The 13,658-nt window shown below is 38.4% G+C and overlaps 1 protein-coding gene across 1 annotated transcript in view; it reads right to left on the bottom strand.

The window, feature by feature from the left end:
* The window catches only part of LOC129360484 (ribosome biogenesis protein SPATA5-like), a 110,108-nt gene that overhangs the window by 12,634 nt on the left and 83,816 nt on the right, over positions 1-13,658 (bottom strand). The window contains exon 15 of the mRNA XM_055030751.1: positions 7,968-8,132. Coding sequence (XP_054886726.1) covers positions 7,968-8,132 — 165 coding nt within the window. The remainder of the gene's footprint in view (positions 1-7,967; positions 8,133-13,658) is intronic.

Genomic DNA, 13,658 nt, shown 5'->3' on the forward strand with positions numbered 1-13,658 from the left:
AAAATTTGAATTCCCAACCCTAAAGCCTCTTTCAAGGTTTTTGGTAAAAAAGGGGTTAAAGGAACCGTTGCAGCGCTGGTTGTCAATGGATGTTAATCACGCGTGTCCAAGAACACCAAGTAGCTCTAGAGAAAAAAGACCTTCATGGAGTCATGGTTGAAGTCATCCATGAAGATTTATTTTTTTGACATAGCTGAACTGAGCTCAAGGTGCGGATGTTGCAACATTGTGAGATCACGTGCGAGAGCACCAGGCAAGGTTGGTGCTGCCTGCTGGTTATCACCACCTCCATAATGTCAACTTCCACTTCTGAGCCAAAAGTGGCCATGCATGGGAATCTTGTTTTTTCTCCCCCTTCTTTTTGTCAACAAGTTGTCAACGTCTGCCAAGAGCTCATTACTGCAGTGTTTTTGCACTCTGCTTCCTCGAGGTCACATGTCAATCAAGCTCCATGGGGGGGAGATCCATGAGATCCTCATCTGTAAGTGGTGGCAGACATTATTTCAGTCTTCTCAGATTCTTTTTTGAGAAAATTATAAGATTAAGATAAAAAAAAACAACAAATTAGAGAATATTTTTTGTGTTAATATGGGAAAAACAGTTGAATTGATTTTTAGATTATTTTTATATCAAAATGTTTAGATATTATTTCAAACTCAAACTTTCAGAGTTCTCCATACATTTTCAGTTCAATATAAAAGTTTACTATGATATCAAAGTTTTCTGTCGACATTTCTACATAGACGGCAGATAGATGAATGACAGATGGTTGGTTGGATGGATGGATAGATAAAATATAGATGAGGACTTGCATAAAAGATGGATGGATGGAAAGACAGATGATTGATGGATGGATGGATGAACATGGAAACATGGACACATGGAAAAATGAAAGGAGGATGGATGGAAGAATGGGTGAATGAATAGACAAACGGATGGATGAATTGATTCTTGTCTCCTTTTTTATGGAGTGCAGGGAATCGCAAGAAAACAGTAAAACTAAAAAACATTTTGTTCACAAATCAAAATGTCTGTTTCGTACCAACCTGTAGCTGGTGTCTGCTCGCTGCCGATGTCAATATTAAAAATGAACTCAGCAATTCAAAAGAATTGCTGAAAGCTGATACAGTCTTGGTTTTTCAACAAAGCAACAAATGAGGCCAGAACAAACTTCATTTATCTAACAGGGAGCAATAATTCCCTAAGGTCTTTTCATGTTAGGGCTTGAGAAGAAGAAGAAAAAAGAGCAGCACAGCATCACACCTTCTTTGAGGAGCAAGTTTAGCCTTTCTGTTTCTTCTTATTCTTCTAACAACACTGTGATTACAGTATCAAATGTTGCTTCTGTTTGGAGGACTTGACGACAGAGGTGAGGAAGGAGAGCCGGGAGCAATTTTCTTGCCTGAGTGTAAGTTAAAATCTGTTGTGGGTGGAGGGGTAAGTGAGGGGGAAGGTGATGGTTGAGAAACCAGATGTCACTCCAGGCAGGTAGGAAGATGGGTGAATTTTTTCTTTTCTTTTAGCAATTTCTAGCTCCGAGGAAACAACAAATGTGTCCTGATGAATGACAATCCCAACCCCCATCTTACAACTCAACCTCTCTCTTCTCTCTTACAAGTCTGAAATACCAAGAATGTAATAAAAGTCGGCGCTTCAGGTAGTCAGAGTGAAGAGTGAATTGTTCTGAATGTACCTATATGTGCAGCGCCTAAACATAGATCTGGATACCTGGCACGTTTATCAGATTACACTGAACGTAAAAGTCAACTCCTCAAAGTTTGAGGCAGTAGTTCTCAAGCGGAAAAAGGTTGACTGCTCCCCTCAGGTTGGCGGTCAGTCTGTGCCTCTAGCGGGAGTTTGAATATCTTGGTGTCCTGTTCACAAGTGACGGTTGGATGGAGCTGGAAACGGATAGATGGATCAGGGCCTTGTCTGCCCAAGTCTGTTGTGGTGATGAAGGAGCTGAAAAAAGGAAAGCTCTTGAATTACTCAACTATGGTCAGGAGACATGGATCACAAATGAAAGAATGAGATGCCAAATACAAGAAGCTGTATTGAAATTCCTCTGTAAGGTGGCCAGGCTCTGCCTTAGAAACAAGATGAGGCGCTTGGAGTAATAGTGCCTTATTTTGGAGGTTTTCCAAGCAAGTCCCAATCTGAGGAAACCCCTGGATGCACATGGAACCTACTGGAAGGACTATCCCTTCATACTGGCGAACAGCCTGTGGTCAACAAAGGGGACCCAGAACTCTGTCTATATAAATGGCCAGAATGATATTGGTAGAGAAGCAACATCAGAACAAGTCCAGGTCTTTTCCTGGGCCAGCTGAATCATACAAACCAGAAGAAAACCAAGTCTCAACTATTCCAACAATCAAAGCCTTCACAAGACAAGATAATGCTGAAATCTTTAAAAACTAGCTCCTAAAAGAGAGGAGAAAAATGTGAAGATTACAAGCCACCCAGCTCCTCCAGTTTGAGCTCCAGTTACCATAAAAAGTCAAATAGCTCACAGCTCAGAAATATATTGTAAAGCTATATAACTTCAACATTACAGGCTAACATGTTACCAAAATAACTAATGTAGTAGTAAATGCAGCAAAATGAAATTGCATAATTAGATAATATTAAGTTCAAAAGAAATGTGGTCTTTGGAAAAATGTAAATTTGAAGCATCTGTTTAACAAGGTTTATTTTTTTTTGCAAGTCAAAAGAATCAATCCTCGCATGAAATGCCATTATTCTTCTAGGGTAAAACTAACATAAAGGATTTTTTTTTGACTGATATGGAGTGATGAGTTTAATTTGAACTCTTTGAAAGATAACATTCTCATTTTAGAACACATCTGGCAATTCTTTATAGAGCAATGCCTCATATTTTACCTCCAAATTTTCTTGTGATACAGCCTTGTATCATTTATATATAGAAACTTTTGCATTTTTACTTTGCGTACCTTGCTGACTACACTGATAACCCCACATATTTAATATTTCATAGGGTTATCTCACCTTTCTCGTATATAACACAAAATGCTCCCTGAAGCAAGATAAAAAAAAAAAAAGTTTAATTCTTCTTAAATCAAGTCTGGTCGGGACGCTGAAAGGCTTAGGCCCTTCTGTCTTCTCATTTTGACACTATAAAATATCACTACATATCAGTGCCAGATTGAGGTTACTTATAGGGCCTCCCTGTATCCTAAAAGTACAAACTCTTCCCCCTGTTTCTGACAGAGCAACCCCCACCCAGAATTCAGCCTAAAGCAGGCGTACACCTGGAGGAGGTATGCGGCAAGAAACCAAAGCCCCGCTATCATATGTTGCGTTTGACATCAGGGTTTCTGGTGTAGTGTCTCATCTGTGGAATGGAGTTGTGCTGTCACTTGCCAATGAGTTCTCCAAGCTCCATAAAAATTCAAAGGCATGCCATAGTCGAGTTGATAAGAACTCATAGGTAGAATGGAAAGCTGCATCTCACCTGGGTGGGTATTATATTTTACATGCCAACGCTAAAGATCATATTAGATTAGATGAAACTTTAAACTCGCTGAGGGGAACTTTGGGAGAAAACAGGATAGAGATAACCGAACAACACGGCGCTGGAGATAAACCTGAGTTTATCAGAACTGAGCCTCGAGGGACAAATACAACAAATGAGCAAGTAAATAAACAAGGATATCTGTAAATGGGATGCAACGATCGAATGGATGCACTTTTACTGGAAGTTGAACCAGAAAACTGGAGCATTTCAACGCACACTGGAAACCATCACAGAGTTTACTGGCTTGCTTGAGAGACTCAACACATTATGCTTCAAAATATTGGATTTTATGAACTCAAAATGTATTTATTCGTGTAGAATGTTTGGTATCAAGATCAATCAATCTTCTACGTCTTTAGTCTCATCTAATTCCTACATCCCAGCATACTCTATATTTTATATTATCTCTTTTCTGAACGAATCCTAACCATTTCAGCCTTAATTCTCCAGCTTTGAATTATGGCCAAAGTGATCTGGGAACAATGCCAGAATTGATACTGTGCCTGTAGAGCATGGAGGGATATGATCACTTTTTCAGAAAACAGCCCCAAAAAAGTAGGTTTACCAAAGAATGGTATGAGACTAACATCAAGGAAGATCAATTTTGTCTCAGTATGCATGGATGCAAATGGAATCAGAAATCCATAAGATTTTGCTGCATATGTCCTACTTGAATGTAAAAACTAAATTAAAAACATAAAAAGCAGCATTTTAAGAGTTTGCAGCTGGTAAGTGTAAATGTTAAGCTCAAGTGTAGATTCAATGGTATTATAGGTTCAGTTTCTGTGATCCAAACAAACCTTGCTCCTGCATTGCGTCAGAGAAGTGCATGAAAGCAGCAAGCAATAAGATTTTTTTTTCCTTTGTGCACAGCTGCATTCACAAGTGTATCTAACAGAACAGCCATAAAAACTGTTATTTTGTTACAGAAAAGGCATCAGAGCAAATGACTGTGCTTCTGGTTGTTTTGCATGTGTGTTTCAGGACCTAAATGACTTCTTTTTCAGGAGACCGTTGAAGTCTCAACATACAGTGGGTAGTTACGTCTAGGTGAAAACATGTTGAACATTTTAAAGTAATGTCTTTCAACTCAAACAAAAAATTAAGTATAGCTCATATTTAGCATAAATAAGCCATGTGTCATACAAACATGATTTGACAAAAACTACTTCACTCAATGGTAGTGCATTTTTTCAAATTCAAACTGTGATGCATTGTTCATCAAATTGTTTCCCAGCTGCTAAGAATCTCCAAACTGGACTTTCATGGAGGACAGTGGCAGTGTTTCTGTTTGGCACAATGTGAGTCACGTGGCAGACGAACACAGAGAAACAAATCTTCTACAAAAGAATGTTTGTATGATTACACCCTGTTCACAGTGAGATCACGAGGGTGTTCAGTGACACAGCACAGACATGATGCAGACATCATGGAAAAAACACTAACATCCCTCTGGAGTACCAGAATCGCTTCTTATCTGCCTTCTGGAGTAGCAGAAGGTTAATAAACTGAAAGATGAGGAAATAAATGTACATTTCAATAATGCAAACTTGCATCTAGAGATTTGTCAACGACAAATTCATACACAATGCCAGATCTACAGTAATAGGAACATAATGCAGGAAAAAAAAGCTTATTCAAAAACACTATTTCACAGAGGAAACTTTTTTCCTCTGTGATGAGGAGAAAAGTTTATGTTTATGTTTTGAAGGTTGCAAAGAGTGTGACAATCATAACTCTTGTGCAAATATTCAAAACTTTAGTGCATATATCAACAAAAAGGTTTGCACTCTGTAAGACGTGTGCATGTTTTTCCTCTAGTCTATTATGAATAAAGTACACTAACATATTTTGAAAGTGTAACACTTAAAGAAATCAGTTTTATTAATAAGAAGCCAAAGATCATGAGTTAATTTAAAACATGTTTTACTGAAACAAAACGAGCCTTTTGAATTTTTACATTTCCGCTTCCTTACATAGAAGCGGCTGTTTCTCTGAGGAAACAAATTTTTAAACCAGGATTAACAGATGGAACAGATGGAAAATTTGGATTTAAGAAAGAAAGGGAACAACCCAAAATTCATGGGGGACACAACACAGTTGATGCCATTAATTTTACAGACTATCTAGAGCAGGAAGTCAACAGCCAGACCACTGAGGCGACCATGAGCAGTGTTTGATAGTATACATATGAACATGCTTTCTTTCCTTTGTCAAAATGAGAACAGGTTTTGTCACAAGTTATAATTTCCCACTGTGGTAAATTACAGATATGTTAGGTTTTTCTATAAATATCTGCTAAGAATACCAGTTACCTCACTCTACTGGGCTTTACCTTGTAGCATTCAAAAAAATGTGTTGTGAAGAGGAAAGACGCATAAAAGTTGCACTTGAATATAAGTTGCAGTTATTTAGAAGTTGTCAAACAGGAGAACCAATACGGTCATATTGTCCATGTTAATGATATGACCCACTGACACATATTCAGTTACCAGATTTTCAATAAACTCACAAAAACTGTTGACTCTTGCTTGATAGCCTGCCAGCGGTTTCTGACACCCTATATCGGTAGTGTGATAGACGTTTATGTTATATGAAGTGGTAGGAGCAAGAATCATCTCCTTGGCAACACCTAGGGCATGAAAACCAAACAGCACCGTTGGCAAGCCTCTCCCAGCAGCACGTTCTTCAAGCACCCATCTGTGAACTTGTTGCTCTCATTCTAGCTTTCAGACCGCGATTAGATTCCTTCGCTTGTGAGGAGGGTAATATTTACTTCTTGGTTCATGCCAGTCAGTATCAATTAACATTTAATGCATCAGTGAAATGACTTGACACACTTGAGACTCCAGAAAAATAGGTTCTGAAAAAAGGGGTCTGGTACAACATAGTTAACTCGAGCTGCGTTGATTCGGTGATTTTGAAAAAACACAGATAGTTCCTCATTTTGGACATGGAAATGATTATAAATATCTAAGCTACAAAAACAAAACTGCAAAATTGAAAAGTAACTATGGATGTCTTTCAAAGATACTCCAACTCTTAAAATTTGGTAAAGTTTGTGGTCTAATCTTAACACTCCAATTCAACTGTAGTTAAAACGAGTTCTTGCTTTATTTTGTCAAATACTTTGCTTTGTACATTTTTATTGTTCACAGATGCCATTGTACATGTTTGTTTTCTGTTCTCTTCTGGAACATTTTGTTCAGTCATATTCTTTTGGATTTTGATAAATCATTCTCATAAAGTGTGGAACAATTATACCACAAACACCTGCAAGGAAGAACTGGCTGCACAAGTTTGCATTTATTATGGATTTTCTCTGATACTAACAGGGTCAAGATCATATGAATAGGCTTAAATATTTAGATTCACTGAGCTAAATATTTTTATAAGGGGTACTGAGCAACACAGAATGTCCTAACTTGAAAAGCCTGGAGTCGAGTAACGTCTGTGACGTTGGTAATCATGATTGAATAAACGGATAAATGAACTTTGTCAGCAAAAAAAAAGACTTGCTTCCCTGAAATCATTAGAAAGGTCAAAACTCAGGGAAAGTTAAGAACTCAGAGAAGATCTAAAAGGAAAAAGTGTAGATCAACACCACTTGGGAAAGTTTTTTGGAGCCATTTTTAAACAACTGCAGATTTCAGAGTCGTGGACATAAGTACAAGTTGACTGAAAGCACTGGGTCATTGGGTAGGCAAACACACACTGAAACCAGTTCTGAGAGAATAAAACAAAACTCAGACCTCAACTCAACAGAACATGTGTGCATAATGTTTAACCCTCTCAAATTCAGTGTTGTAACATTATCTATATTAAAAAAAACCCCATAAAAATATTAACTTTCATCCTGTGTTTGTTAAATCTCCCAAACCCATTGTGGCCGGTAGCAAAAGAATCATGTCTCCAAGCGTTATTTGTTTACCTATATATTTAAGAGTTCAGCACTTTCCAATTCCCCAACACAAACATCCATGTAAGATCCACAACGTGAAAAACCTTGGCATTAGAAAGATCTCTGTTAATACCTCTGTACCGGATTGATCAAACAGAAAGAAAGAAAAATGTCTTTTCAAATTTTTGGGACGACCACCACAATATCTAGAACATGAAACATTTTTTGGGGCAACATTTGTACAAAATTCAAAATCATTTTAGATTACATTTAATATTGCATTTTTATACAACCTTATAATTCTCTGAAAATACTCCAACAAAAGCATCTACAGGAACGAAGAACATAGTTTTTTTTTTTTTAAACTATGCCCTTACAAGAACTCTAAGCAAATTTAATAAAGATTATTAATTCATCAAAAATTATCATTGTTTAATAATTCCAGCCTAGAAAAATCATGATTTGCATTAATGATCAAAAGCCGCAAATCTTATTGTTATTCCCTATAAAGTATGTAGAATTACTCACTTCTGCTCCAGAGTACTTGTTGGTCCGAGTGACCAGCTCATCGAGGGAAACGTTCTCTGCTACGGGCATATTCCGGAACTGCAAGGAAAATATCTCCCATCTGGTCGGACCGTCGGGAAGAGGAACATAGACAATCCTGTCAAGGCGGCCTGGACGCATCAAAGCCTAAGAAATAAAAAAAAACTAAATTGAGTCAATTTTTTGGGGATATTTTTACATTCACAAGAACATTCCACATTGTTCCAGGTTCTCCAGCTGTTTATTTGTGGCTTAAATTGTTAGGATGTGACCTCTGACCTCCTCAGTGGTTGTTTGTTATGGTGAAGAGGTAGAAGCTGAAGGTAAGACAACCAAAAGGCTTAGAAGGAAACTGTGAAACTGAGGTTTTTAGCAAGGAGACAATGTGGATGTTATCTGATAAAGCCCCCACTTGCTACAGATCACATCATGGTGACCCCAAAACAGTCCCAGAGCACCCGAAGCCGCCGCTGTCTCATTTGTCAGACGTCATTAGGTGGCAGGCGCCTCTCAAGCCCAGACAGACAAATATGGTCCGTCTGCTTTCACTGTCGTCAGCCTCGAAGTGACAACCTGTGGTGATGAATGCATTCTGACAAGCAGGATGAATTCAGGATTATAAAAAAAGTATTGGTTTTTAACTGAACACAACTGAACGAACAAGGAATTTCAGCAATAAATGAAAAAATTCCAAGAGTGAATGGATCTGAGGGCCTGGATCTGGGCCAGAGAGGCCAAACCGAGGCCAAACCGGGACCAGTGGAGACAGAGCAGGAGATAGACGCAGACGCAAGCCAGGCAGGAGGTCATGTCAGAAGGGATCAGTGTAGGCTGGAGGAACTGGAATGGCAGCCTTAGAGCTCCTTTTCATACATCATGCTGCTGCTGTTGTTGCTACTTTACAAGTCTGACATAAAGTGACAAATTTGCGTTTGCACTATTTTAGCTTATCATTACTAAAACAATTCCCAATTTCTTGGTACTTGTAAAACATTCAAGGCAGGTAAACAAATTGTGAGACGGCAAGGAAGCCTTTTAACATCACAGATAAATCAACAAACTGTCAGTGAAAGCATGTAACTGTTATTGTTAATGTTAAAAAAATAATAATAAAAAAAAACCTGTCACGATTATTAATTTTACCGTTTCTCCATTGTTTCTTCAATGAAAGTTTCAGAAAATATTAAATGCAGTTTCTGTGTGCAGTTTTCTGGTACAAATCAAAAGTTTTTACAAATCGGAATGTTTTTCAAGAACAGTATTTGTGTTTATGGGGCTATAATTGATGTCATGAGTCAGAGCAAAGCAGTTACCTACAACGCAAGTGACAAATAGTTTACAGTAAATACAATAGTAGCACAATATATTGTGATAAACCTTTAAGTCCACCCCTTTTATCACATAGATTTGTTAATATTATGATTCTGCCTCATAGCGTAATACTGAAAGGTTAAACATGGATTGTATTATTCTACAGATACTTTAGGATTTCCAAATAATTAATTTGTGGAAACAAAAACAGGATTTTTATGTTTCTCAAGGATATTGCTTAAACTTCAAATGGTGATCCCAGTACTGTTCATTGCTTTCTGAGCTGACGTACTGTTATTTTCCTTATAGGTAATTATTAGATTGCATATAACTCATAATTTGCTAATTTTTAATTAATCATGACATCTAAGTGCAATGATGCCATTGCACTTCGAGCTGCACTGCAGCAGGTGAGGACAGTTAGGACAATATCATGGAAGTTGAACTAATTTACCTACAGACTCAAAAACTAAAAAATCATTGCAGGTAAACTGATAAAAATAACCCAGTTTTTTCAAGGCTTGCTTTATTTTTTTTTCCATATAAACTGTTTCCAGTGTACTGTGCCAACGGACAGCTTCCCTGCCTTTTATCTCCTGGTTTTCCTGTGTGTCTGTGGAACATGAGGTGACGGAAACCGTAGCTAGGCTCTGGTAACCACAACAGGGCCACGGCTGACAACACAGCCATGGATCATGAGTGGAAATTCTCTTGTTTTGCATGCCTTTGTATTATTCCAGTGATTTATTTATTACTGGGGGAACTTTTCTTTATCAAAACCCGAACGATTCCAGACTTGGTTTGGTTTACCGAGGTGACTGGGTGCAGGGGGGGACTTCAGCCTGTTCCTGTTTGTCACAGCAGGTTGAGCCGGTAGCAGTGAAGCGTGCTGCATTATGCGGAGGACGTGCCAGGGACACTTCCTGAGTTGCCCTCTCTGGAAGTAACCGGCGGCTGCATGCCAACACAAACCTGCTGACCTCCAGCAAAACAGCTCTCATAGAGCGCAACTCCCAAGCATTCTGGCAAGCAAACTCAAACAGACAGAAATCCGTCCTTTTGGTCTCTTATTTTCAGGTTTCAAAGTTAAGCCTGCTGCTTTATGAGTCATTATGTCCCTTCTAATACGAAGGAGACGAGCCTGCAGCTTTCAGGTGCTCCCAGAAAGTAGAGCCGAACCTCTCAGCTTTGAGACTGCTAAACTCATCTGACTGCCCTGCAGGGGAAAGAAAGGCCTTTTTTTTTCCCCCTTCCCTCGCAAGAGCACGGGGCCAATCCATCACTTAACAACATACACTTCCTGCTCTCAAGGATCAGGGGGTAGCTGTGGTGGCGTGGGGTAAGAGGAGGAGGTAATGGGGGACCCTGAAAGATGGATACTTGGCATGTCGGGCAAGCGTTGATGGGCTTTTTTTCCCCACCTTAACGGTATGCTTCTTCCACCTAAAAATTTGGCTTGACTGGCAAGAAGGGAGAAGGGGGAAGGAAAGAAAAGAGACAAAAATAGCTGAAGGAGTTAAGAGAGCCCAGTTTAAAGGACTGGAAGAGCAAAACCCTGCAAACAAACAGTGATAAGTAGCGTGAGATGAAGCAAATCCCCACAGATAACTCCAGGTTCAACAAATTCTCCGTTGTTTTAACATGAGTCTGCATGACAGATTGCATCCACCTCATTGCACCACTGACACGATAGGCACCATTACACACAAGCCATTAGTAATTAGAAATGCCCCCAGGTAAGAAATACCAATTGGCTTTAAGTCAACACTGAAGTTCACCACCAAGTCTGGGTGAGATAAGTCAGATATTTTCTTTTTATCATGTGGCAATAAAAATAAAATTATGAAAATGTTGCTGGGTTTAGAAAAGGCCATTTGAACTCACCAAGAGAAATAAAAAAAAAAGAAGAAAAATAGTCATCTGCTCTCTGCGCCAAGTTTCACTGCCGATAACAACAGTAATCATTCCAAGAATTGCAATCCTCCTCTAGAAGTGATTACCCCCTAATGACAGACGACTTCCTATCTGTGAAGGCCAGTGCCTCTCCTTAACCACCAAGGAATGCTGGGAATCTTCTGCTCGGAGCGCTGCTGCTCCTGCAGCACATTCTTGGCCAGCTTCAATCTGACCTGCAGAGCGCCGTCTCCCCACCGTTTTACAAATGGATGCCCATACCATCCAGGTGTCTTATTCTTAGCTTCACGACAACACGGTTACTTTAGGAGTGCATCTCTGTTGCCAGTCACAGCAGAAATTAAAATCAATAAACAGAAAACAAAGTCGGAGATACTAAAATTCCAACCTTATCTTTGTTGCTGCTTTTTTATTACCAAAATAATAACAGGTTGTCTGAGCAGAGCGGCCTGCCTGGGGAGACATGAGTTGACTTTGTTCCCTGCCTGCAGGCTTTCGCTGCATGCGGTTTCCTAACCTGTCAGTCCGCAATCCTTTCAAGCCGCCATGAGTCATCCAGACTCGGTGATGGCTCGTCTTGGATTCAGGCAAAGCTCACTTCAAAAACCATAAAAAATTAAAAATTAAATAAAAACACACAGAGCACAATGGGAACTGAAAACTCAGGTAAAGGTCACCAAAGTTTGTGATATCTTTGGAAATTTTAGAGAAGGGCACCGACTAAACGCTGACAAATAACGACTGACCAGATTGTAGTGTTATTAACACACAGAGCTATTTTGTAGGGTTTTTTTCATAAATTCAGATCAAAGTTTGTCCTTTTTGTTTCTCATGCGTGCAGCAATTCCATGCCACCTTTTGTAAAATGGTGCTACTTTTGCGCCCCATTCAATATAAAACATGCTTCTCATAGCAAGCACAATGTTATTATCGCTAAAAGAAAATGTGAAGCAACCGTCACATTTATCTAACATATGACATATATAGACCAGGAAGTACAAATGATGGAAGTAATGCTTTTAGAAAGAACTTCAAATGTTGGGAATATTAGCAGGTTATCCCAAACAAAATATGAATTAATTTATACTTCAATGTACACCTTCTTCCATAATGAAGAAATTCAAAATTTCCCTTTGCAATTCTCAAAAGTAGTTTGTTGGTCTGGAGAACATAATGCCAAGCTGGAAAGGAATCAGCAATGACCGTAGAGACGCTACCTCCCATCTCTGCCTCTCTATCGAACAATCTGGGAAGGATTTTGAGGTCATTACTAAAAAAAATAAATGAAGTCCGTAACTTCTCAGAAAGCAGAAGTTGAAAACAGATAACAGCTTTCCCAGAAGTGAATGTACCAGCAAGGTCACACTGCAATTTCTCTAGATATTTGAAAATCCAAGAGCTCCACTTCAGACTCTGCAGACCGCAGGTGACATGTTGAAGGTTAAAGGTCATGACGGGACAGCTAGCAAAAGACTGAACTGAACTGGGGCGGTTGAAATTGAAGGCTTTAACAGAATATGATCACGTCTGATCAAAGCTTAAAATCAAAGGAAAAATGCTTTGATATCTTTCAATTGCATTAATTATTGAAATAATTGTCAACTAATTTAGTAACAGATTAAATGTTAAGTGGAGCAGTTTTAGCTTCAAATATACAAAAGGAATGCAGCATTATTGCATTTCAGGCAATAAAGGGTTTTTTTTCTTATTTAAAAAGGAATTGAATTGTCTGGTTGCATATTTTAAGGTATTTCTAATATTGTATGAAAAAGTTTAAGTGGTTAAATTAAAAATTTGTAGAATTTGCAAAGTTGTTTTAATACGATTAATTGATTGTCAGAATAATTACTAAAATGATAGTTAGTTGCAGCCATACTTGGACTTTTTCTGCAGTTTTGTACAAACTCCAATAAAAAACCAAAAGGCATTGATCCTCAACACAGATGTCAAGAATTTGACCTCTGACCTCTGGATCTTTGATGACCCTTTCCTTTCTCTTTGCTCCCTTTTCTGTCTGATCATTGTGAATAATTGTAAAAAACTGGGTCATGGATGGACATTTGAGAGTTTGATAAAGTCATACAGGAAATAACTACAGAGAGCTGTTTCTGCTAGATGTGGTTCAACATGAAACCAAATCATAGGGTGTACTCAGTTTTTCATTTTTACCTTTGGCTTGATCTCTGTTCAATAAATAACAGTAGTGTTGAATATTTTTGTGTGTTTTTGTGCACTACAGATCAGACTGAAATACATTTAAAATGTGATCTTAATCAGATCAGAAGATTTTGAATAGAACTTTAATTAAAGCTGTAATTAAAAACATCAACTATTTAGGAATCGAATATGAATTGTGTCTCTTGAGATTCCAGTGAAAGAAAACATGCCATGAGCTCATTCAGTTATTTCACATTCCACAAATAAGATTTACAGTGGCCATCGAAGGTT

The sequence above is a fragment of the Poeciliopsis prolifica genome, unplaced genomic scaffold (assembly GCF_027474105.1).
Source record: "Poeciliopsis prolifica strain line A6 unplaced genomic scaffold, Auburn_PproV2 SCAFFOLD006, whole genome shotgun sequence".
In the NCBI taxonomy this organism is placed as follows: Eukaryota; Metazoa; Chordata; class Actinopteri; order Cyprinodontiformes; family Poeciliidae; genus Poeciliopsis; species Poeciliopsis prolifica.